This window comes from Sorex fumeus, unplaced genomic scaffold, assembly GCF_029834395.1.
Source record: "Sorex fumeus unplaced genomic scaffold, SorFum_2.1 ptg000002l, whole genome shotgun sequence".
Lineage (NCBI taxonomy): Eukaryota > Metazoa > Chordata > Mammalia > Eulipotyphla > Soricidae > Sorex > Sorex fumeus.
In genome coordinates, this window is record NW_026606059.1 from 37,775,047 (window position 1) to 37,799,373 (window position 24,327).

Sequence of the window (24,327 nt, forward strand, 5' to 3'; positions counted from 1 at the left end):
CCAAAAACAAGCTTTATAATTTCAATGTTCCATTACTTGCTGATTTCCTTCTTCCTGATCGCTCTTCCTCTACTGACCCTTCTTCCATCTCATTCAAAATGATCTTCACCAACCCATGATTTTGAAATGAGCACAAAGCCCACAGGATCAACTCTTTAACAGTAAAGATGGATTTCATTCTCTCTGAATTCTGTTCCCAGAAAGCCCTGACTCTTAGAGCCATCATCTGTCTGCCTCTGACTCTCATTAATACCCATTTTCTTGTTATCATCAGTTACTCCCTGTGGGAACCTGCTGTGGAGAAGCCTAACAAGAGGGTCCAGAGCTGTCTGAGGGGAAACAATTAGGTTTGGAGACATCACTTGGTAGCACCTGGAGCTGGTGAAGGATTGCTCCTGGACCTATTTCTTTCAGATGTCCCAAATTATAAGCTTGCGCTTTGTTCAACTGGTCCCACACAAATGATGACCATTTTCTTGCCCATCGAATTGTGTTTTGTACCATTCATTTCATATAAATGTCAAATCAACCCTGTCTACTTTATTAACAACAACAACAAAATCAGTTTGTGAATTCATAAGCCCTGAGAGTACCATTTTAATTATTCACTAAATGGTAGCCTCTGATGAGAGTTGAAATCAGCCCAACCCTTATATACCTCTGCACCTGATTTTCAGAAACCATTCTATAATATGCATATTTAATGAATAACCGAATAAAGGATTTATTTCTGTGTAACAAAAAATGCACTCAAACTTATTTACTGGGCAGCAAAAGCATTAGATTTGAGAGCCCTCTAAAGTAATTTTATGTGTTCCACAAAATGTCCCTGAGAAACGTGTATATTTTCATTAGACTCCAACACTCGTCAATCAAAATCTTTATTGTTCACATGAAATTTAAGTTCTACACATATTAAGCCTTACTGTTCCATTGTTCACATGAACCAGAAATCATAATCAAACGATAATTTATCAAGTCTTCTAGTCACCTGGATTCCAAAACAATTATCCATCAAATGTGAATCTTATATATAGTCTGAAAGAATGAGCAATCTTTTTTTAAAAATCCTGTTAGTGAATTAAGCAATCATACTGGAGGGAAAAAAACTAAACCAGACATGTAAGAGACGAAATTTTAGTTACAGTACAGAAAAGGATGAGAAAATACCTTGACAAATGTATCAACAAGGTAATTGAAGGTTCTGAATCCCTCTTACTTTTTTTTTTTTGGAGAGGGTGGGGTGGGGGGAGAGTGTTGGGCCACAACCGGTGATGCTCAAGGGTTACTCCTGTCTCTGTACTCAGGAATTACTCCTAGCAGGACAGCCTGTAAAAGGCAAGTGCCCTACCCACTGTACTCCTGCTTCACAACCTCCCTCTTACTTCTGATCCAACCTACTATATATTCTACCAAAGATACCAAATCCATTTGCTTTGGGAGAAAATTAGCTGTAATCACTGGGACGAAGAGTTCTGTCATCTTTACATACTAATTTTTTTGCTACTGAATTCTGTCAAAAAATTTTTTAAAACTCCCTGTAACTTAAAAATAAGCTTTTAAAAATTATACATATATATTTGTGTGTATATATGTGTATACATACATGCATTCATGTATAATGTAGGTAACTTAAAAACAGGACAAATTTTAAGGATCTTCTTTTAAAACTGTGTGAAATACATATATATGTATACACATACACACACATTTTATATATATATGTATATATAATTACTATTCCCAAAGAGGTGACTAAAAGCAGAGAGAACTACATGAAAATTAAGAAAGAGGGGAAAAAATCCCATTATTTCTACAATTAAAAATTCCCCCCTTAAATCTACTTTAAAATGCAAATACAAGTATTAGTTATGTCCCTTTCTCATATTAATTTGGGTTTAGGACAACATAAATGCCCAGGAATCCCTAGCTGCAATGGGGCGCTGAAACCAACAGAATCTGTCGGCAGAGCTCTGTACATTGCACAACTACCACCAAAACAGACTGCCCTAGTTAGGTGATGGTGATGAGGTCAACCAACAGTGAGAACTCCTAGCTGATCCCCACTACGTGCCAACCCCATGGACGGTCGGCACTGTGAGCTCACAGCCCGTTTCCATCATGCTGCCAAGGGGAGATAAAGGCACCTTCTCAGAGCTAGATCTTCAATTATTCATGGTAATAGGAAACACCAGCAAGCATAGCTAGAATCCACAGGAAAATCTCAAATTTCCTTTTGTTTCTATTTGCCATATTTCCCTCCAGTGTTAGTTAAAGCTGATAGCTCAAGTAAATTTATTTCAAGAAATAAATTAAGTTTTAAAAAGTTAACACTTGCTAATATTTATAACATTCTAATAGTTTTTCAGTGACCTTTAATGAAATACCAATCAATAATCTATAAGCAATTCAATGAGCTCCACATTCTTGTTTCAAATCATTCCCCAAGGTATAGCTCCCCTTTGAAAGAAAATTTCCCACTATATTTTCTTTACCCTAAACCATCAATTCAGCAAATACCTTCAAGTACAATTCCAGTGATTTTTAAACTTCTATAATAAGAATAAATTCCATCTGCCTATAAATGGTAATAATACCTATTCTAAACTCTAGGTACCTACTTTTAAAGGATATTGAGCCGGGGGACTGGAAGTGAGGAAGCACTGACATGACAGAGGCAGAACAGAAAGCAATGTCCTACATAATGCACAGACTAAGTAGCTCAGAATAATAGAGCTAATTATAATTTGCAACCCCCAAACCTGCTGAGTATGCTTACTGAAGCACTATCAATTGGATGAAAATTAATATATCCCATCCAAACCACATGCTATTTACTCAAACAAGTCACTTCAATTCAGTGAAGGGGACTATTCTTTAAAGCATGTCAAGTATTTAAATTCCGCCATATATCTATAATTCACAAATTAACCATTCTAGAGTCATTAGTAGGACAAAACTGCAACCTTTCTAATGAGTTAAATAGTGCTCATTTATACTTGAACAGGTGGGAAATTTGGTTGAGATTTTATCATTTAATTCATTAGAGAGGAAATCCTCGTGTTAAAAGAGTCACCAGCCAGCCACTCCATACTCCCTGTTCTCAGCTGGAAAATAACTTGACATGTTGCTCTTGATTATTGCTATAGGAACGAGACTTACATATTCTAACATGACCACACTTTAAATAACAAAACAGAAAACTACTGCAACAAAGACAGCAAGAATTTTACTGCTGTTACAGTAACATTTTCAAAGAATTTTTAGTTGGTATAGTTTCCAATCGTAACCTCTCTCACTGTTAAGTTATACTATTTCTATAATTTTTCCCATTGAAAGAAAGTTTATTTTATACGTCAAAACTCTGAAGCTGTACTTTATCCACCTTGAAAACCTTAAAAAAAAAATGGTGACTAAAGATACCTCTGTCTAAAGGTGAACACTTTCTAGAAAGAACAAAAACTGTATACTGAAATATGTAAATGGATGAGTATTTATATAATCTTTCAAACAAAATACACCATTTTTTGATGCAAGAGGGAAGCTGGCTGAGATGAAGTAGCGGATTTTCAACAGGAAAAGAAAACACATTGTTACTGGAATTATTTGTCAGAGTACTTATGTCCCAAGATGAAAAAGTTATCAGACTAGTGGAGAAGGAAGCTCAGATAGAGAAGGGAGAACCAAATAAAGGGTGTTGGAAGGATTCTCTCATGATGGGAGATGCGTGATGAGAGTAGACTATAGACCGAACATGATTGCCACTCAATGTCTCTTTTGCAAACCACAGCACTCAAAAGGAGAGAGATAATGAAAGGAATGCCCTGCCACAGAGGTAGGGTGGGATAGGGGGGATGGGGGGTGGGAGGGATACTGGAATCAGTGGTGGTGGAGAATGGGCACTGGTGGAGGGATGGGTATTCGATCATTGTATAACTGAAACCCAAGCACAAAAATTTGTAAGTCTACAACTGTACCTCATGGTGCTTCACTAATAAAAGTTTAAGGAAAAAAAAGTTATCAGACTAGTGAAGTCAGACACTTACTGCTCAACTTTGCAAATCAACATGGGGGAAGGATGTGAGGGTGTTTGTGGCCTGGTGGTACTCAGGGCTTGCTCCTGGCTCTGCAATCAGGGATCACTCCTGTTGGGCCTGGGGGACCCTAGGGGGTGCCAGGGATAGAACCTGGGTCAGCCGTGTGTAAGGCAAATCCTCTACTCACTGTACTCTCTCTCTCCAGCCCCACAACATTAATTTTTAATAACTTTGAAGAATGTATCATATTCTCTTCAGAAGTCACACTGGAAACAGCTTATGTTTTATTTCTGTATTAAGACAAATATTAATAAATTCCACTTGTATACTTTTAAATACATTTTTTAAAAAAGTATGGAAAACCACCCATTTGCTTCAGTGAGAAATAAAAAGTTCCATCCTGGGGTAAAAGGTAGAAGAAACATTTCTAAAGAAAGATGAAAGATGAATCCAAGTTTGTGATTTTTATGAATAATAACTGTGGAACTCTCAAAGTTCTCTAATACATTTCCTTTGGAGACTTGAGCAGCTTCTTATCCCAGAAAGCAGAATAACAAATAGAACCAAATAAAACAAAACAGCTTCTGTACTGCAAAGAAAATGAACAAATTGAAAAGGCAATCTATTGAATGGAAGAAAATATTTGCAGATTGCTCATCTGCTAAAGAGTAAATACCCAAAATATGTATTTTTAAATTCCAAAAACTCATTAGCAGGAGCCAGAATTGTAGCACAGGAGTTAAAGTGCTTGCCTTACAAATAGTGGAACAACAGTTCAATTCCCAGTGTTGCATTCTAGGAGTGATCGTAAGTACAGAGCTAGGAGTCAGCCCTGAGCACCATGACCACCACAAAACAACAAAACAATAGTAGAAAATATAAACTGTTCAAACAATGGGGAGAAGACATGTTTCCAAAGAAGATATACAGACAGCCAAATGGCATGTGAAATGATATTCAATATCACCAGTGATCAGGGAAATTCAAGTCAAAAATCACAATGAAGTATCACTTCACATTCGCTGTAAAAGCTATTATCAAAAGGACAATACCAAATTGTAAGGCAGCAGTAAAAAGGAAACCTTTACACTGTTAGTGAAAATGTAAATTGGTACAGACACTTGGAAAAAGAGTATGCCAGTTACACAAAATTAAAAATAGAAATACTGGGGGCGAGATAGTTCAGAAGGTAAGATGCTGGCAAAGCAGAAGCCAACCCCAGTTTGATCCCTGGCACTATATACGGCCCCCTGAGAAGAGTGAGGAAAAGGCCCTGAACACTGCTGGGTGTGGCCTACAAATCCAAAAAATATATAAAACAAAACTACTATAGGATTTAGCAATCTCGCATCTGTGTATCTATCCAAACGAAAAAGAAAATACTGGACTGGAGAGATAGTACAACTGATAGGTTACTGGTCTTGCACACAGCCAATCCCGGTTCAATCCTTCGCAGCACACAGGGGCCCCTGAGATCTGTCTGAGTGATCTCTGACACAGAGCCAGGAGTATAACCTGAGTGAGACTGAGTGTGGTGAAAGAAAAAAAAAGTAAATAAAAAAAACTGACCCAAAAAGACATATGCACTATTCCAAGGTTCATTGTAGCATAATTGACAAGTCATTTGAAACAACCTGAATATCCATCAAAGATCAATAAAGAAAATGTGATATAAATATAGTCATGAATCACTTGATTCATATATCATATCTCATGTGAGTTTTACAGGGTTACGTGTAGAGAAATCATTTAGGCAATTTCTTTGTTGTGTGACTGACATAACAGTACAATGACACAAATCTGGATGGCAGATCTTACTACACATTTACGGTAGCTTTATGATATTGTCTATAGGAAATAACTCTAGCTATATGACATATAGTCTATAGGAACCACCAATCCATATGCATATACAATGGAATATTACTTAGCCATAAAAGAAAGAAGAAAACCTTTACATCTGTGCTCATAAGGATGGACTTTGAGGGCAGTATGGTAACTGGAAATCATATAGGGATGACAAATGCTGTTTCACTCTCTATATGAAGACCAACACAAATAAAAAATCAAACACACAGAGAACAGATTTGGTAGTTGGCACAGACAGGGAATGAGACGGGTGGGAAAATGAATTAGTGACTACAAAAAGAACCATTTCTAGATGTAAAATAAGTAAATCATGGAAATATAATGTATAGTATAGCGACTATAGTAAATATCATCATACTGCATATTAGAAAGTTATGATGATCATAAAAGTTCTGATCACAAAAAATTGAAAATGCTGTTATATAGCACTAATTTTGGATACATTTTATTTCATCTGAGAGTCAACATCCGAAAAAATTATAAAAGTCAGATGTGATTAGGAATATAACTAGAAGTTGTATTTTCAATACTGAAAATTTCAAAGGAAATTAATTATAAAGCAAAAAATAATGGAGTTTTTGCATTATATAATATACATCCACCATGCATGTTGAGCACTCCAAATGGCACTTACCTGTTTTTTCACTGAACGACTACTCATGATTTTCTCAACCACTGGACCTTCTGCATCAACAGATTCCTAAAAAATAAAGTAAAATAAATCAATGAAAATTAAAAACAATTCATTCTAAGATACAACACAAAAACATTATTCCCTTTTGAATTTTGAATCTGCCTACATACCCTTTAAAAAATCATAGCCTATAAAGTACTGAGGACAAAGTCACCAGTGAGAAATACAATGGAAAAGAACAAAAATCACACTTTGCAGAGTGGTAAAGGAAGATCTGTGTTTATTGCTTCATGATTATGTGGTTTAATTACGTGGACTAGCATGGGTTCTGAAAGCTAGAGAGCATTCAGAAACTCCAGCTGCCAAGAGAAAATAATCTCTGCATGATATCAGTCAAAAATACAACTTTTCCTCATCTATACCCATGGGGTAAATATACTCATCATTCTGTTATTGTAGGCAGCTTTTATCTATGGAGGTCACACATAAAGCATTATGTAACATACTAATACTGCACAAATTACCAAATAAAACACAAAACTATATTTAACTTCCTATTCAAGGGGTTACCAGTTTGTTAACTAATGTACAATCACGGTAAGAAGGGCATTTTTCTATTTTTTTAAGAAAACCTTTACAATAATCAATCATACATTACTACCATATTTTATACAAACTATTTTATCCATCATTTACATTGCACAGAGAATAAAGTATGCCCTGCTGGGTACTACAAGGCAGTAATTTCATAAAGGGGTTCTTACAGTGCCTAACAGCAGGAGACAAGCTTGAGTGGTTTATTAAAGTCCCAGAAGCTACAGCATTGAATTCTCAGAGGTAAATTCAGCTGCCTGGCATCCTAGCTCTGACTCTTCCTCAACATAGACCATTAATCCTCCAAAATTGTGTCAAATTACATATCAGAGGCTTGTATAAAAATAAATTTTAGTGAGCAGAGCATTTAAAAAAAAGACCCTATTAAGCAAGTTCCCGGAGTATCTTAACCAACGTTACATGAATACTTCCCAGCTTAAAGTCCAATTCCAGCCACAGACGTCCACTGTGTCTTTTAGGACGTGCACGCGCCCGCCACACTGACCAGGATGCTGACCTGCTGCTCGGACTGTGAGGTGTTCGAAGGGGAGTCCCTCCCAGCAGCATCTGCATCATCTGCCTCCTCGTCAGAAATCTTGAATTCCAGGTCTTCAGTGTATCTCTTTCTTTTCACCTGCCTGCTGGACCGTCTCTTCTAATAAAACAGAACCCAACAAGGGTGAGTTTACAGAGCAACCACTGATGCTCTTTATAACTTTTCAGAATGATAAGATAGAAGTACTGGGGTAGAGGAGAGGCACGGCAGACCCCCAAACTAAGCTCAGAAGACTGGAAATGCAGAGCGGGGGCGGGGGGGAGAGAGGGTGGGTGCAGGAAGTGAGACCTTCGCAGCAATTTTTGGCCAACTGGACCTGGGATTCAATGCTGGAGCCCCAAAATTTGGTCCTGTGATCAGGTAAGCAACACTAGGGGTGCTCAAAAGCTTCCAGGGCTGCACCTGCAGATACCAGGGGATCACATAATGCAAGAAATAACAACTGGGGGACCAGAGTCATAGTACAGCAGGTGCTTGTCTTGCATGTTGCCAATCGGGGTTTTATCTCCAGCATCCCACATGGTATCCTGAGCCCACCAGAAGTAATTCCTGAAGGAAAGAGAAGGGGAGGAAGGGAAGGAGAGGGCAGGGGAGAGAGGGGAAGGGGTAAAAGAAGGAAGAGGAGTAGAGGAAATGGAAATAACTACTGGCAATGAACTGGGGTAGATCACACACAAGCCATCTGTCTTAATCCCTATGCTATTTCTCTGGACCCCAAATATATGCATTTAAAAATTTATCTTAAGGTATGCAGATAACCTGAACCCTGTGCACACCACAGTATCAATGAACAGAATAGAAATGGGACAGAATTTGGAATGTGCATAGAATAGCCATGGCTGTGCTTCATGTACTGATGTGAACTTCGACAGGAATTGGAAATAACAAATCTTATTTCTCATTCAGTGTGCTGCTCAAAAGTGAAGACAACACAGAAGTTGAATGGCGGGTTTATCAAGATTTATTATTCCATTTTTACATATTTAAAAATACTCCCTCAAATTAAAAAAAAGTGAAGCATTAGAAAATAATCTGTGAGCTACAAAATTTTATTTAAATATGGTTATATTATCCAAGGTGCCTGTGACATTTTATAGGGGCATTTAAACAGAAGGTGTGCATTTAAATCTTGGTCCTAATTAAAATGGTCTAAATTGTTTAAAGGAACTTCTAAGTGAATTCATTGTAAATGACTAGGGAAAGTACTCTCTCCACCCATTGTCCCAACAATGGTACTTCTAAATAAACTACAAGTTTTGGGACTATCTGCAAGATAAATAGTTAAATAAAAGAAAAAACAACTCACAAAATTAATATCACGTAAATTCTATTTTTAATGTCAAATATCCTTATTTATCTATTTGAATGTGTGGGTCAATATACAAATTCCTCAAGAGAAAGACAAGATGTGTGTCTTGTGTACTTAATCCCATGGCTATTATCTAAAATGTAAATGTGTATATATGTTTCCACTAACAAGAAAATAAAGGCACACAACAAATCATTCTAGGGAATAAAAGCAGATGGATCTGGAAGGGGTTTGTACTTTTTGTTCAAAATAATTCGATACAGTTTGACCTTCTTTATAATAACATGGTTTTGTCAATTAAGTGGGAAAAAATAACTTCATTAATATGTGCATGTGATAATATTAAGATACTGCTAAAATAACACATCTATTTTTTAAAACTCTGATGAAAGGCAAGAAATTGTACACTTGCAATACTCAAATACTGAGAAAAGTAATATTTAAATTAATAATTTTTCTAACAATTACAAAATATAACTTTTAAAGGGACTCCTAATTATTTTAATGATGACTATCTTAAGCTCGCTTATCTTACATATAAGTGTATTTCCAACTTCCCACTATAAAATTAAATTATGTATTACATAATATGCTTTTATTGTGATCTCTTTCAAATCTATGATTTGAAAAATCCTTTGAATCAGTATACTATCTAAGAATTGCATTAAACCATAACTCTAAAATGTTAACTTGAAACTAAAATAATAGGTAAGCTCACTAGATGTGGATTACTTAAGCAAGTTTTCTGGAGAAGATTTAAGTATTTCCATAATCTCATTGTGGTAGTGTTTTGTTAAAATTTAATATAATTCTGAGTCTGTTAAAATTTTATGGCATTTACTAAGTTTGAATGAATCATAAATCTCAAGAACTTTGACCCTAGGTCCATTATGCGTGTGCTTCAAGAAAAAAACACACAAGCAGTCAGAATCATTTTCTGTCAGACACCAACAGAAGTCTGCCTTCAAAGTCAGATCTACCTGTGTGGTTGCTCCTATTACTTACAGAACCCTTTATAGCTGAAGACTAGCAAATCAGAAAGGATACACCTTTCATCTTTTGAACTGATTAACTCTTTTCTGTAACAAAATGCAGAGGAAAAAAAAAAACCAAAACTGTAAGACCCATTTTCATAAAACCCACTGGGAGTTTGCACTAATAGTCTTAAGACAGAGAGCATCAATGATTTGTGAAATAATAACAACACCATTTCTTGACTTGTATAAATAGGTCTTAGCATTGTCCAAAAGCTACTGCGATGAAGGTCCTAGTTTAAACAAACACTATTCAGGGAAAAAACACTCAAACACAAAAAAATGAAATTCAAAATCATTAGAAAAGGCATCTACTTACCTTACTACTATGTTGTTAATACTGTGTAAGTGGTGAGGAATTACAAAGCTAACCGAACTGTCAATGTTATCACTATGTTAGTTATAGAACCAACCAAACCACAATCGCATTTTCTCTCTTCTCTCCCTCTCAGGTCCTCTTAGTTTAAATTATACTGTGAAGTTACAGGTTGTACTCAAAAATAAGACATCTACCTAAAGTTCTTTCAAATACAGCTTTAAACTGCAAATACTTTGTTTTTGACTTTTAAGTGACTGGTAGGGCAATGAGTAGAAAGTTCCAAATATGTACTGAAAGAAAAAAAGCAAGCTTCTGGGGGTTGGCTTCCTATTCTAGCAGAACGCCTCATAACTTTGTTCTTTGGTTACTTGGATGTCATTCACAGAAGCTGCATTCCCAGCCATCCCAGTGGGCTATACTGGCATCCTTCCAGGGACCCTAACAAGGAAATAGTTTTTAACAGTCACGTGGTGCCCTCACCCCCACCATACCTTACAATCCAATCAGTGAAAGCCGTGTGCTTTACACACAAGAACCTAAATTCCTAACCTTTACTCAGAGCTACTTTTATCACTGATTCCCATTAATTTTTTGAAAGTTAGGAGACCCTAACACAAAGTCTGCAGTGTTGTCATCTATAAAGTCAGTAACTTGTGTACAAAACTTTTATATCACATAAATACATTCTATCTCTCATGATCAGATGTCAGAAACCTTAAAATGGGCTACAGATCACAACGGTTTTGTTTTTTTTTATTCTGCAACATAAATTTTAAAGTGACAAGAACTGAACTTCAGAAAAAATTTGAAATATGAAAAAAGTGAATCAATACATTGGCAATAACAATTACATACATGGACATCAAAAAGCTATACTGATAGAAATAAATCCCCCCCCCCCATTTTATATTATAGAAGCAAAGCTGGCAAAACCAAGAAGTCAGAGGTTTAATGTCATGTCGGCCCCCAGCTCTCATCACTATAGATCTAGTGTTCCAGACAACAATAAAAGCACCTTTAAAGCAGCTCTACAACAAAGACAGGGGAGAACTAGAGTACTAGATATGCAGCTAGAGTTACCCATGATGAACAGCCAAGGCTCAGGGATAGAATAATAGTATTACCTGAACACCTGAGTCCTCATCTTCTTCAGGAGGAGGAGATGGTGGGGGTGTTTTGTCTAAGTCTGAATTTTCAGAACCTTCTGTTTTTCCCTTGTTGACCTTTTTCTTCAAAGCACTTGCTTCTGAATCAGGTTTCTTATTACTAGAATTCAAAGTGGATTACTTAGTGTTCACTTTTTAATGAGGTTTAACACATGCCCCATGCTTTATATTTCCCACATTTAATATACCTAAAGTATCAATGACAACTGATAAATCAATGTGTGTTGGCCATTTAGAGTTAAATGGTATTCTCCATTAAGTTTTTATGGCAACCCCCTCATTGCTGACCTTTAGCAAATATCCGACTTAATTAAAGAGAAATTGTATGCAAAAAACTTCTAACACCTCATATAATACATTCATTCACCTATAGACAAGCCCTGTCAAACACCAAGCCATAATGCAAACTCAAATTGAAAAGTAGTTTTACTATCAAGCTCTTAAGACGAATATTTTTTAAAAACTTCAATGTTATATTCTTCTTTATATTTTTACATATAGTTTTAATAATCCTATGTAAGCCCCCTTTTGACCAGTACTACAAGATGTCCTATATCATCTAGCTACATTTTTACTGTAAATTTTCAATGTTTAAAATATAAAATATGAGTTTCTTGTTCTATATACTTTTAGTTGTGTATACCTAATTAAAAATAAGCTTTATTTCAGTACTAGGCAATTTTTCAGATAGTCACAATAGCCTTTTCCCCCAAAGGCTTGGCTTCTGAAACACAAAATACAGCAAAGCAACACCAATAATTAAAGTGTATTTCCACAATACGCTTCTGTCAAACCTGAACAGGATTTAAATGTAATATAAGTTAAAAGACAAAAATGAACTCTAAGGGGAAAAAAGGTTTTTTTAAATTAATTTAAGTATACCATCAGCATTAGCATATTGAACAGTTTTTAGAAAGTACACTTAGTTATACCTCCTATTTCAATTTTTAAACTAGTTCATGGTTTTCTGGTATCAATTATTATTTATTACACAACATTTAAAGTAATTTAACCTCAGTAAGTATTATATTTACATTTCTAGAGAGCCTAAAATTCAAATAAGTTTAAAAAACAAAATAATATTTCAAAAATGTTTTCTAAAACAAGTCTATTGAAGTTAGTAAATTCCCAGGAAAGTATGCTCACAGAATGCATTATTAAACAATTTTTTCCAGCATCCACTGCTAGCAAAAAGGAGAACAAGATGCTTGTAAATATTTCAAAAGTATTTGTTAATTTATTGAATGAAGCATCCAAAGCTCACCTCAAATTCTATGTCTGCAATAAGTGAGTGTATTTATTGAATGAATAATTTAAAATAAATCTAATATTGAATAATCTCAAACTATTTTTAAATGCTAAAGAGTTTGTTTTTATTTTGCTGTGTTAATATTCTAACATAGTAAATAGTCACATAATGTTGAATTGACAATTCAAGATGATGGCGAATGGCAGTTAGGTTTAAAGAGTTCTTTTTATTATTTCTTTTAAAGACAGTGTTCTAAAACTTTAAATCCTCAAAAGATCCATAGAAAGCGTAATATTTTTTAATTTAAAAAAATCCATACAACAGTTCTTCATCCAACTGTCCTAGTGTTTACGCTACACATGGACAGAAGTCTCCCCTACTATGAGGCTCCATTTCCAGCATTTATTTCCGCTCTAACTGCCACAAATTATACAATACTACAGCTGAACGCTGGGCCCCTTTCCTTTCATCTGCACGCCAAGAGCAATCAGATTACCCTGGTAACCAGCGGTCACATGACCAGCACCTGCTCTTTTGGCTGGATGCCACTGACTAAAGCCATCTGCTTCCCTCAATCAGCTTTCAAACATTCTCAACACCTGCGCTGCAGTGTTTTGTGGTTTCTTTTATCAAATCAGTGCAAAACTGCTTCCAAAACTTTACATATTTCTCAAATTTGTTTAAATCAGAGGTAGGCCTGTCACAGAGTTGAACCACTGCCAGGTAGAGGAAGTTGGCAGTGAGTGCGTTTCAGGGTGACCTCGATGCTCCAGAGCAAAGTACACAGTTTAATTTAGTGGGTTACTATGGCCTGTGTCAACTGTCCTATAGAAGCGACAGGCTTACTGTCCTGAAGCCCACCGGAGCACAGGTCTGATAAAACACCGACTGGCTGAAAAAGAGAAGTGCCAAGCAATTCTCATCTGCCTTTCTCAAGCGTGAAGTACACGAGATCTCTAAGACTGCTCCAAGTCAGACAGGACCTCTCCAAATGCTTAGACAAAAAGCCTGTAGCCCAGGGAAGCACAAGTCCCAGATCTGATGACTGAAAGATTTCTAAAGTCACTGGACCTAATGCTTCCAACGTTGCTCAGAGACAGCTAAGCATTTCCATGCTAACGTTTTCTCAAGACAACAGTATACAAATCAGAAACACACCAAGAATGCAAAAATACAAAAAACTTAAATGTCAACTCGAAGACAATACAATTAAGGACTAGATAGATTTATTTAAATTAAAATGCCTTGCTGCCACTTTACAGTAATAAGCTAACACGAACTTCCAGTTACGCGTTATATTAAAACTGCTCCCCTCCTCCAAAAAGTGCCAACATCAGGATACATTCTTTTTTTAAAAAAAAATGCGGGTAATACAGAATGCTGCTCAAAAGAACTTATTTTAGTCAGAAACACCTAAATTCAAGATCCAACTCTGCCCCCTTCTACCCTATCTGTGACGTTGGAGAAGTCACTTATTAAGGAATAGTCACTCAGTCTCAGTTTCCTCATCCACAAAATAAGTTAAGTAAATTCATCTTGTGGATCTTCCTCCAAGAGTTATGATGAGGTTTAAACTACATAATAAATAAGAATTTTGATCTGGCGCAAATGATCACCTTTCACACACACCTGGAAGGCAAGGAAGTAGAAACTTCAACCGGGAGGTGTGGGAACGTACTCACTGGCTGTGGCTCAGACCCACTTGAGTTGAATTAACTAGAGGCTTATAGACAGGACTCCACTTCACCTAAGAAACCTGAATAGAAGGAAAATCCCTTCTCAGCATTCCTCAACACTAGCTAAGAGAAGAACCAAGCAAACAATCCCAAAGGCCACTCATTTCCATAACCTACAGTTCATATGCCTGTCATTTCACTTCTCAACAATCACAACTGCCTCACTGGCCTCAGTTCACAGACTACTACTGGACTGCCACGGAGAGAACACATATCCGACATCCAGTCGTTATTAAAATCTGTAAAGTTCAGGGTGGGCTAGAGCGACAGCACAGCGGTAGGGCATTTGCCTTGCGCGCAGCCAGTTCTGCCAAGCAGGGTTCGATTCCTCCGCCCCTCTCGGAAAGCTCAGCAAACTACCGAGAGTATATTCAATATGCCAAACACAGTAACAACAAGTCTCAAAATAGAGATGTTACTGGGCCCGCTCGAGCAAATCGATGAACAACGGGAGGACAGTGATAGTGACAGTAAGGTTCAGGGTAGTCTTTTATATTGTTAAAGTCAAAACAGAGCCATATGGATGGTCACTGCTCTTCCAAATAACGATTTAGAGAACCTGAATGCACACAGAGGGCAGTTCTTCCAGATGGGAAGCAGAGTATTAATAAGAAATATATCTTAAACTGACATTACAATATTAGGAATGAGGCCCCTGGGTTTCTGGTAGAGAGAAAACCTCAATGGATTTCCAATGGTTGTAGTGATGGCTACTCAGTTAGCCAATGCTAACTTCTATTAGTGATGTACAAATGAGAAGGTATGTCCAGGAACACTTTGCAATTCTGGTCCTGAAGCACCCTAATCCCAGAGAAATCATTTCTTCCCTGATTACTCTGACCCTTCTCTTCCTCCCACACTGCCTACAAGAGCAACATGATACTGTCACCAAAATAACAGCCCTAAACCCAACACACCCACACCACCAGAATGACCAATTAAAATGCAAATCTTGCAGGATTAAATTGCTTCAAGTACAATTTCACATAGGTTAGTGTTCTGAGAGTCTCAGGTTTTGACATACAAGGTCATCTGAAGCATGTATGACCACCAGTCTGAATTACTAAGGTTTTACTCCACCTGTGTTACATGATGTAGCACACACCAGGGATATTTAAAATATACAAAGGTACTGGTAACATTACTGCAATATATTAAAACCCAAGTTGGGATATACGTGAGTGTGCACATATGTGAGATAAAGAGAGAATGCTTCTCACCGACTATCAGCTCAAACAGAGGAGAAGCAGTCTCATTTACTCGTGTTCCCAGTACTTGTACATGTAGTATACTAACAAATGCTAGCTAGTCTAGTCAACTACGCAGTGTAATAGCAGGAACAAGCATTTACATGTGTAAAGCCCTTACTATGAGCTAGGCACTACTATTGTCTTTTTCATAAACTCGTTAAGAAAACCTTACAGAGATTCTATCTTTAAGATGAAACACCTATGAAACTCAGTAAAATGGTGTTAAAGGTACAAATAAAATAGTGTGAAACTTATCAAAACCAGTACCTCTAGCATACTTCCCTCTCTCACTCACAAAGTTTTTTTCATTTCCTGATCCTTATCTTCCATTACTACTAATGCAAATGAGATGCAGTGCTACCTCCTCTGTAAGCTAGACAAACCCTTGCAATCTCAAAAGGAGCATACTGTTGCAGGAATATTGCTAACAATTTGAAGTACCACTGTTCCTCCACCTGCTCTACTAACATTTCACATTTAATCATGAAACTTGTACAAAGTTCAGAGTTAAGATTACTTCTACCAGACCAACCTCTAAAGTTCTGCAATTGTTCCCAGTGTGATCGAAGCATAAGACCATCTAGAGGAGAACCCTGATAGACAAAGTATGAGAACACAAATTCTGTTTTCAGAGATGAGTATGTGTCAAATGGAGGAACAGTTCAAATCTCCTATTTTAAAGGAGTCATTACTCCACTTCTTGTTTCTATAGAGGTCAAATGATGGACTGAGTAGCACTAACTGACTTGGTGTTGGATAAATTTTTCTGAGCTAAGATACAGCATAAGCTACCGAGAGTATCTCGCCTGCACGGCAAAGCCTGGCAAGCTACCTGTGACGTATTCAATATGACAAACAGAGTAACAACAAAGTCTCACAATGGAGACGTTACTGGGCCTGCTCGAGCAAATCAATGAACAACGGGAGGACAGTGCTGCAGTGCTTCGATACAGCACATAGATAACTAGATATTTCTAATGGAAAATACTATAGGGTTTTTTAATGACAAACTTTTTGAGGGAATTGAGGATGTTTGAGCCACACTTGGCAATGTTCAGGGATTACTCCTGGCTCTGCATTCAGACTTTATTCCTGGTAGTGCTCTGAGGACCATATGGGATGCCAGGAACTAAACCCAGGTCACTACTTACTGTAGTATTGCTCCAGTCCCTTTTATGAGAAAATTAATGCAAAGTGCCAGAACTTACTAGAATGTCAGCTAGAATGAAGTAATACACTAATCAGCATCAGTTAATATATCTAAGTCCTCAAAACAAAAAAAAAGTTTGGAAGTAAGTTAAAAGTGTTAGGAAATAGAACAAAACATGGTGAGAAGATGTTAGTATAGATACTGAATAATGGAAAGGAATTCTTAATCAGATCTTTTATATGAAATATGTCAGGATTGGAGAGAGAAGAGCAGGTAGGGTCCTTGTCTACAACACAGCTGACCCATATCCAATTCCTGGCACCCTGAATGGTTCCCCAAGCACAGCACTGTACTCAGGAGTGATCCTTGAGAACTGATGGAGGAGTAAATCCTGAGCACCACTAGATGTAGCGCCAAAACAAAAGCAGCTCTCACACCCTCCCCAATACACAAACACACACACACACACACACACACACACAATATCACACTATAATCTTTTAGATGATTATAAGGTATTGAAACCTATTCTTGTACTTTATGTGCTCAAAGGGCTATTTAAAAATAGTGCATTGAACCTGATGTCTTCATGACATAAGACATTTGTAACATATAGTAATTCTAGAAAATTGAGGCTGCTATAATAAGCTGTAGAGAGAACATCTAGTCTCTTTACTTAAAAGTATACACTTATTCTGGTTGGGGAGATGTCTCAAGTAGCAGAGTATATGCCTACCATGTGCAGGACTCTGAGTCTGACCCCGAGAAGCAGATAACCCCTGAACGTGTCATTGCACATTTGATGGGGTGGAGGGAGCATTTCAGGGAATGGTTCCAAGAGTAAAAGCTTTGTTTTTAAAGAATAAACACAGAAAATTAAAAAGGCATAGTAAAATTGGGACAAGGTACTGCATTTAAAAGGATCAATTAAGGCAGCATAAAATGTAAAAGATTATATAAAGGAGTATAAATGCAGCGAGAGAATTAAAATTTTAAACAAACTCCTATGGCTGAAATTGGAATGCAACATAGTAATAGAATAAACTAATGAGAAAACTAATAAATTAATGAGATGAGACAAACTTTGCATGTCAGTTAATAAATCCAGACATCAACAGCTTTGCACAAAGGCAACTCGCAGTCTCTTGGCGGAGACACCAGGAGTGCTCCGAGGCCCACTTAGGTCTGAGATTCTCCACAAGAGAACCTAGAGCACAGAACCCATGGCCGGAAAGGGAGACAGAAATAAGGTCCTAGGCAGTGCCAGCCGGGGGGTAATCTGAGCTGTGCAGCCTGGGGCCCATATGTTTCATTCCAAGGAGATGTCTTGCCACCCCAATTCTGAAACCCCACTTACAAATTCTTCACCTTACTCTCCCAGTTGAAAAAGAGCAAGGAGTTAAGAAAAAAAAGTTCTGTCTCACTCCTGAACAATTATATAATTTCAATCACAAAATAATAATAGTTTTAGTTTTAAGAAAAATGTTTTCTGAAAGTCACTGAATGGAACAACACTGGAGACAAATCACTTCATCTAAACTGTTACCTTTTGCAGCTCTCACAACCTCCAGTACTCCTAAGTAATTACACTAAATTTTTAGGAAAGAAATGGCAAGACAAAGGATGACATTAAAACATAATTTGCTTTTCCTTAATGTTATTTAAAAATACAACATGCATTGCCTTTACGTTTACAGCTATGCTTTCCAAGGATAGGGAAACTGAGAGTGCAAGAGGTCACTTATTTATTTTAGTTTGGGGGCCACAGGGTGGTGTCAAGGCTTACTCCTGGCTCTGAACTCAGGGATCACTCCTGGCAGGGCTCGGGGACCACAAGTAGCGCTGGGAATTGAACCCAGTGCTGCATGCAAAGCAAGCCCATACCTGCTGTACTATCACGCTGACCTCAGGAGATTCTTCAGGCCAAAATGTAGTGATGTTTGGACTGGAGCTGAATCACTATGATTCCAAGGCCCATGTTTAGTCCAGACCTGACTCACAGGTGTCTAACTTTATAAGGGAGTCTATCTTCTTAAGAGTCCAGAGCACTATCCTTTGGGGGTATCCTTAAGCTCAAAAATACTTTCTTTTGAACATTTTCCGCTCCTTTCAGATCATCCCTGGATAGCCTTTCAATACCATTTGAACCTTGTTCTGAAGACAGCTTCAGTGCTGACCATTTTTTCAAAGAAGGTGAAAGAAGAAATCCACAGCAAAAAGCTCTCCTGAAAGAGGACAGGAGAGAGTACAAAAGGTGCTTGAATTGTGTATGACAGAACTGGGTTTGATCCCTTCACTGTATATGATCCCCTGAACACCAATAGGAGGGATCCCTGAGCACAGACAAACAAGAATAAACTCAGTGCACAGCTGTGTGACCAAAAGGAAAAAAAAAAAAAGGAAAACAGAAGGAAGGGAGGGAGGGAGGGAGGCCAGCCTATTTAAAGAACTAAATTCATTTTAATATTGAGAATATTCAACTAGAAATTAAGAAAATATATAGTCAAGTGAATACAAGCTCAAAGCGTAAAAGAAGACTTATCATACAACTATGATTTATCATTGAAAATGTGAAGCTTATCTATGGGCTGAATTAAAATCTGCCAGAAATACCATGAAGAAATCTGTTATGTGATCACAAGAGCTGGACACAAACACTTGGTTATATGGCACCACCCAGACAGCACTGTCATACAACAAAAAGATCTGAACAAACGAAACATTAGAAAGCAGATGTCAAAGGTGTGCCTTTCAATGCAATTTTCCGAGTGCCAAACAGTAGAGCAAATATTTGGTTTCATATGCTATATTCTGAGATACCACAAAGAGTCAGGAAGAAGGGACAAAGCAAGGGGAACTTGTGGCAGTTAAAACCCCATTCTGTAGATTACTATCTTCCCTGAACTGCCAAGTTGTTGGGTAACCCACTAATGATACCTATATTTTCATCAGGTGCTATAGGATGGTGGATTATGAAGAGATAAAACCAAAGAAGAGAAACTGTTGTCACCCACCATAATAGAAGCCAAACTCCCAGGAAATGATGATATGCTCCTGCAGAATCAGGGTCATCTAATTAGTTTTCTAGTGGAAGTAAAAGGGTACTCTTCCTGTAATACTAAAGAGAAAATGGTCCTGTCCTTTACACTAATTCTACATTTTACTGAAAGCATTCAATTCAATTCAATTCAATTCAATTTTGGTTTTTTGGTCATACCAGCGTTAGTCAGAAACCACTCTTGGCAGGGATCAGGGGAACCGTATAGGATGTCTGGATCGAACCCTGGTCAGCCGTGCGCAAGCAAGGGCTGTACTATCTCTCTGGCCCTACTGAAGTATTTTAAAGTGAAACCCATCATTTTCTATGTGAATGTGACTGAAGGAAAGTACTGACATGTCAAAGGACAGCTGCTTTTACAGTGACTTTGTGCAAGCATCTTAATGACTCAAAAAAAAAAAAGTCTAGGCTGAAGACACTTAGCAAAAAAAACTTTAATGACAAATTTAGCATTTGTAAAACTCTCATACAGTCAAAACTTGAAAAGATCCAGGAAGACAGTGCAATTGTTAGAGCACATGCCTACCACATGCAAGGCTCTGCGTTTCATCCCGGTTGCCACATGCCCGGGGGGAGCCTGGTGTGCAGTGTTGAGTCACACACCCCAGCACTGCTGGGATATTGCTCTCATGGGAAAAAAATACTCAGGAGCGAGGAGATTGAGCCCAGTAAGGGTTCGATTCCTGCCACCACACAGTCCCCTCAAGCATCGTTGGATGCAGCCCTGCAGACTGCCAGCACCCCCAGGGTGGCTCACGGTAATTCTTGGCACCACAGATCCCACCCTTGGGTCTTTGCACTGAGCCACAGATGTGGTTCACTGAGACTCTCCCATGGGTGTCCCCAGATCTCCTGAGGCCCCACCACGCCACCCCACATCAACTGGTGGATTTTTTTTTTTATCTCCAATCTACAATTTTACAACTACCTCTACTGAGATGACACATGGCCCTCTTTAAAATTCCACTGAAAAGTCACTTTAAGGACTAAGGATATAGTTCCAACAGAGGCCAGTCCTCGCATGCATGAGGTCCTGTGTTCCATTCCCACACCACACACCCTTCCCCCATCACCAAACTGTCAGTCCTTGTGGCCTGGCCAAGTACTGCTGACTGTGGTCCCTGGGTCCCAATACTTCTGGGAAAGGCACCTTCTTCCCCCCCAAAAAAGAGATTTAAAAGGAACATTTCCAGAAAAACCCTCCTTGTGTCTAGCATTGAGTCTGTTAACAGAATTTCTTGGGTTGGGGGGGGGGGGGGGGAGAGGATGTTGTCGGGCAGTTTTTCCCTGAAATGATAGAATTACTTGTCACAAATATCGGGGTCTGCACTAGAAAACAGTGAGGCGGCGTCCTCCTGGTCTCTCAGCTGAGTCAAGTCATCTGAGAGAGAGAGAAGGTTACAATATGGCAATGGAAAGGTGTTGTGCTGGTTATCCTCCAGGAAAAGAAGAATCTGGAATTAAAAAAGACCCCATGGCCCCTTTATCAAAAATAGTCTTTGAGGCCAGCAGAAAAGGGGTGCCGGGTCCTACCACTAAACCAGAGCTTGGATTTAAAGAACCAGCAATGGGGAAAGGCAGGCCAGCAGACAGAATCCCAGGATGCTTGTGGGGATTCCTCTCCCTATTCATCTCCCAACAATGAAAAAGAGCAAAAGTCTATTTTGTGATCATACATTTTGAAAAATCTATACAGTTCTCTGTAGGCACAAAGTACAAAATTCTGAACTCAGTTTTTAAAACCATCTAATGCCTTGGATCAAAACCAAATCACTGAACATGAGTAAAATAAAGAAGAGAAAGCTGTGGGTTTAGTTTATTTTTATTACCTATGTACCTGATGAGGAGATATCTGACTCCCGAGTTCTCCATACTTAATAGTAAAAAATCATATAAGGGTTTACCTTTTTTAAAAAGCAAGATAGTTCTTATTGAACAAAACTGTCTCAGAAAGATTTGGGGCGGGGGAAAGACTGAGAGAAAAATGTGTTAGAAGGAGAACACAGGCTGGAAAGAGTCAAGGGTTTACTGTTGTGTCTTATCTCTACTGAAAAATTTTACATGTGTAAGAGCAGACTATAAAACATTTATAGCTAACCAAAATATACCATCACTGCCTTGTTGGTTGAATAAAAATACTTCTTGGGGAAACACATCTACTATTTTCTCTTTTTAATGATAACTGGGTGGAAAATAATTCTGAAAAGCTAAAGTCCCCAGAAAAAGTTGCCAAATACATATTAAGTAAGAGGTCCCAGGAGATACCTCGAAGAGCTGGAGCACACGCTTTGCATGTGGAGACGAAGATTCCATTCCCTGCACTCCATGGTCCTTGAGCACTAGCGACAGCCCCTAAGCACTGCTGGGGGGTAGCCCCCAAACCAAAAATCTTTTAAATTAAATTAAAAATTTAAGTATTAATAATAATACTGTGGGTTTCAAAAAGTATACTGTACATATTTAATACTTTTTTTCGAAAAAAGTATGCTTGTTTTTAAATGTTTTAAATGAAACATTTTTCACTGCTAATTTGAAAAAGAACATTTTAGCTTTCTACTAACTTGACTATTAGGGAGTGGAGAAGAGGGTAAAGAACAAGATGTGTTCCTAGAAACTGCAGGAGGCAAATCTCCATGGCTTCATTTAACGGAAGCTTCAGTAGTCAAGTCACAATCTTTGGCCAAGTGCCCCTCTTTATGTACATTCAAAGAATCTTTATATAGCTAAATGGACCACTAAATCCTTCAAGAGTCATTCAGAGGAAGCACTTCCTCCAAATTCTCTCTCGCTGACAAGGCCCATGCATACACAACAGAAGATGCACTGAAAGAAGAATGCAAATCCTCATATTTTAGTTTCATGAACCCTCCCATATGCAAAATGGCATCCTCTCCAGACCACAAATGTCTTAGCTTTTATTTTCAATATTAACTGCCCGACTTTAAAGGTAGAAGGCTACCTGGGGAGCACTGGAAAAAATGAGTAGAAAATATACACATTTAACCTAAAAGAAAGAATAAGCGTTTCTAATAGAAAAGAGACTCTTGGCTCTCTTTTTCTCATCACGAAGATTTTTAAACGTGTTTACCAGAAATGCGAACACCATGATTTCACTACCATTCTGTTTAACAGTTTCTGAGTCAACTCTTATAAGTTCTTCTACGTAGACAAAACAAATTTAATTACACATTGGCTGCCCAAAGGGCCAGTTTGCTGAGAATGACTACAAATACAAACCTTGGCCATTTTCAGATATGGGGTAAAATCAGGGCAGCATTAAAAAAACACATGGATAATCAGCCCCACTGACAAGAGCCACCCTTCCTCGTGTCCTTTATTCCTGTGTGTGCACCTGACGCAGAATCAGCTCTCTCCCTGCCACAAACAATGCCAAGTGAACCAGAACACCAGTACATCACCTCCGCCACCACCGCTTACAGGACAATACATTTGTTTGCTGAATCTTGTTGAATCTCACTGAAGATATGACTCACAGGGTTGAATGGGAAGATATGAGTGGTCTCGCTAAATTTTTCATTTTACCTCTGTTTATTCACTCTATTTCAGCTCTCTGCAGGAAAATTATTTTCTATATAAACAAATTCATCAAGTTAACTTATTCAAGGAAGGAAATAACTGGTATCACATAACATTTTACAAAACAAAATTGCCACTGCTGTATTCCAGTGCTTAAAAGCAAACTGCTATGGCAATTCAACCCCTGTACTAACATAAACCAAACCCCCTATTACCTTCATCACTGCATATTCAATTTACATAATTATTCTACTATGCTATTCAAAATTTACATGTAGTTGTATGCATTCTACTTATCCCTGCTTCAGGGAAGCGATTTCCTTTCTTGACTTTGCAGAACAATGCAAGAACACCACTCACTGTAATTCATCTGACCAACAGAAACAAAATAAAGGGCTGGTTTCCTAAATCATTTAAAATCTCTATTCACACCCCCCAGGCTGTGGTGCGCTCTCTCTCTCTCTCTCTCTTTCTCTCTCTCTCTTTCTGTGTGTGTGTGTCTCTCTCATACTCCTCTCACATTTCTCTAGTAAATAAACGTCTTTAAATAGAGCTATTTTACTTAAAAGTAAAATCTCCATTTAATTATCTCCTTTCAATTACCATATTCTTGATCAGTCATCCTCATAAGGACATCAATGACAGGAAATGTTCCCAGGAATCTCCCTACCACACTTCATCATGAATCAGCAAATGTCCCTTTAAGTGGTCAAGTCACAAGGACCAACAGGTGCCAAATACACTTCAGTTGGCCCTCTGGGCCCCTGGGTTAAGTTATGCCAGCTCCCTTTCCTCTGCATATCTCCAGCTCAACAGAAGTGTTCCATTC

At 37.9% G+C, this 24,327-nt stretch overlaps 1 protein-coding gene across 2 annotated transcripts in view; it reads right to left on the reverse strand.

Moving 5' to 3' along the window:
• Nucleotides 1-24,327, reverse strand: part of CHD7 (chromodomain helicase DNA binding protein 7) — a 201,078-nt gene that overhangs the window by 65,867 nt on the left and 110,884 nt on the right. For both annotated transcript variants that reach the window (XM_056129786.1, XM_056129868.1), the window contains exons 4-6: nucleotides 11,477-11,618; nucleotides 7,652-7,789; nucleotides 6,541-6,606 (exon numbers count right to left, since the gene is read on the reverse strand). In XM_056129786.1, the coding sequence (XP_055985761.1) occupies nucleotides 6,541-6,606; nucleotides 7,652-7,789; nucleotides 11,477-11,618 (346 nt within the window). The remainder of the gene's footprint in view (nucleotides 1-6,540; nucleotides 6,607-7,651; nucleotides 7,790-11,476; nucleotides 11,619-24,327) is intronic.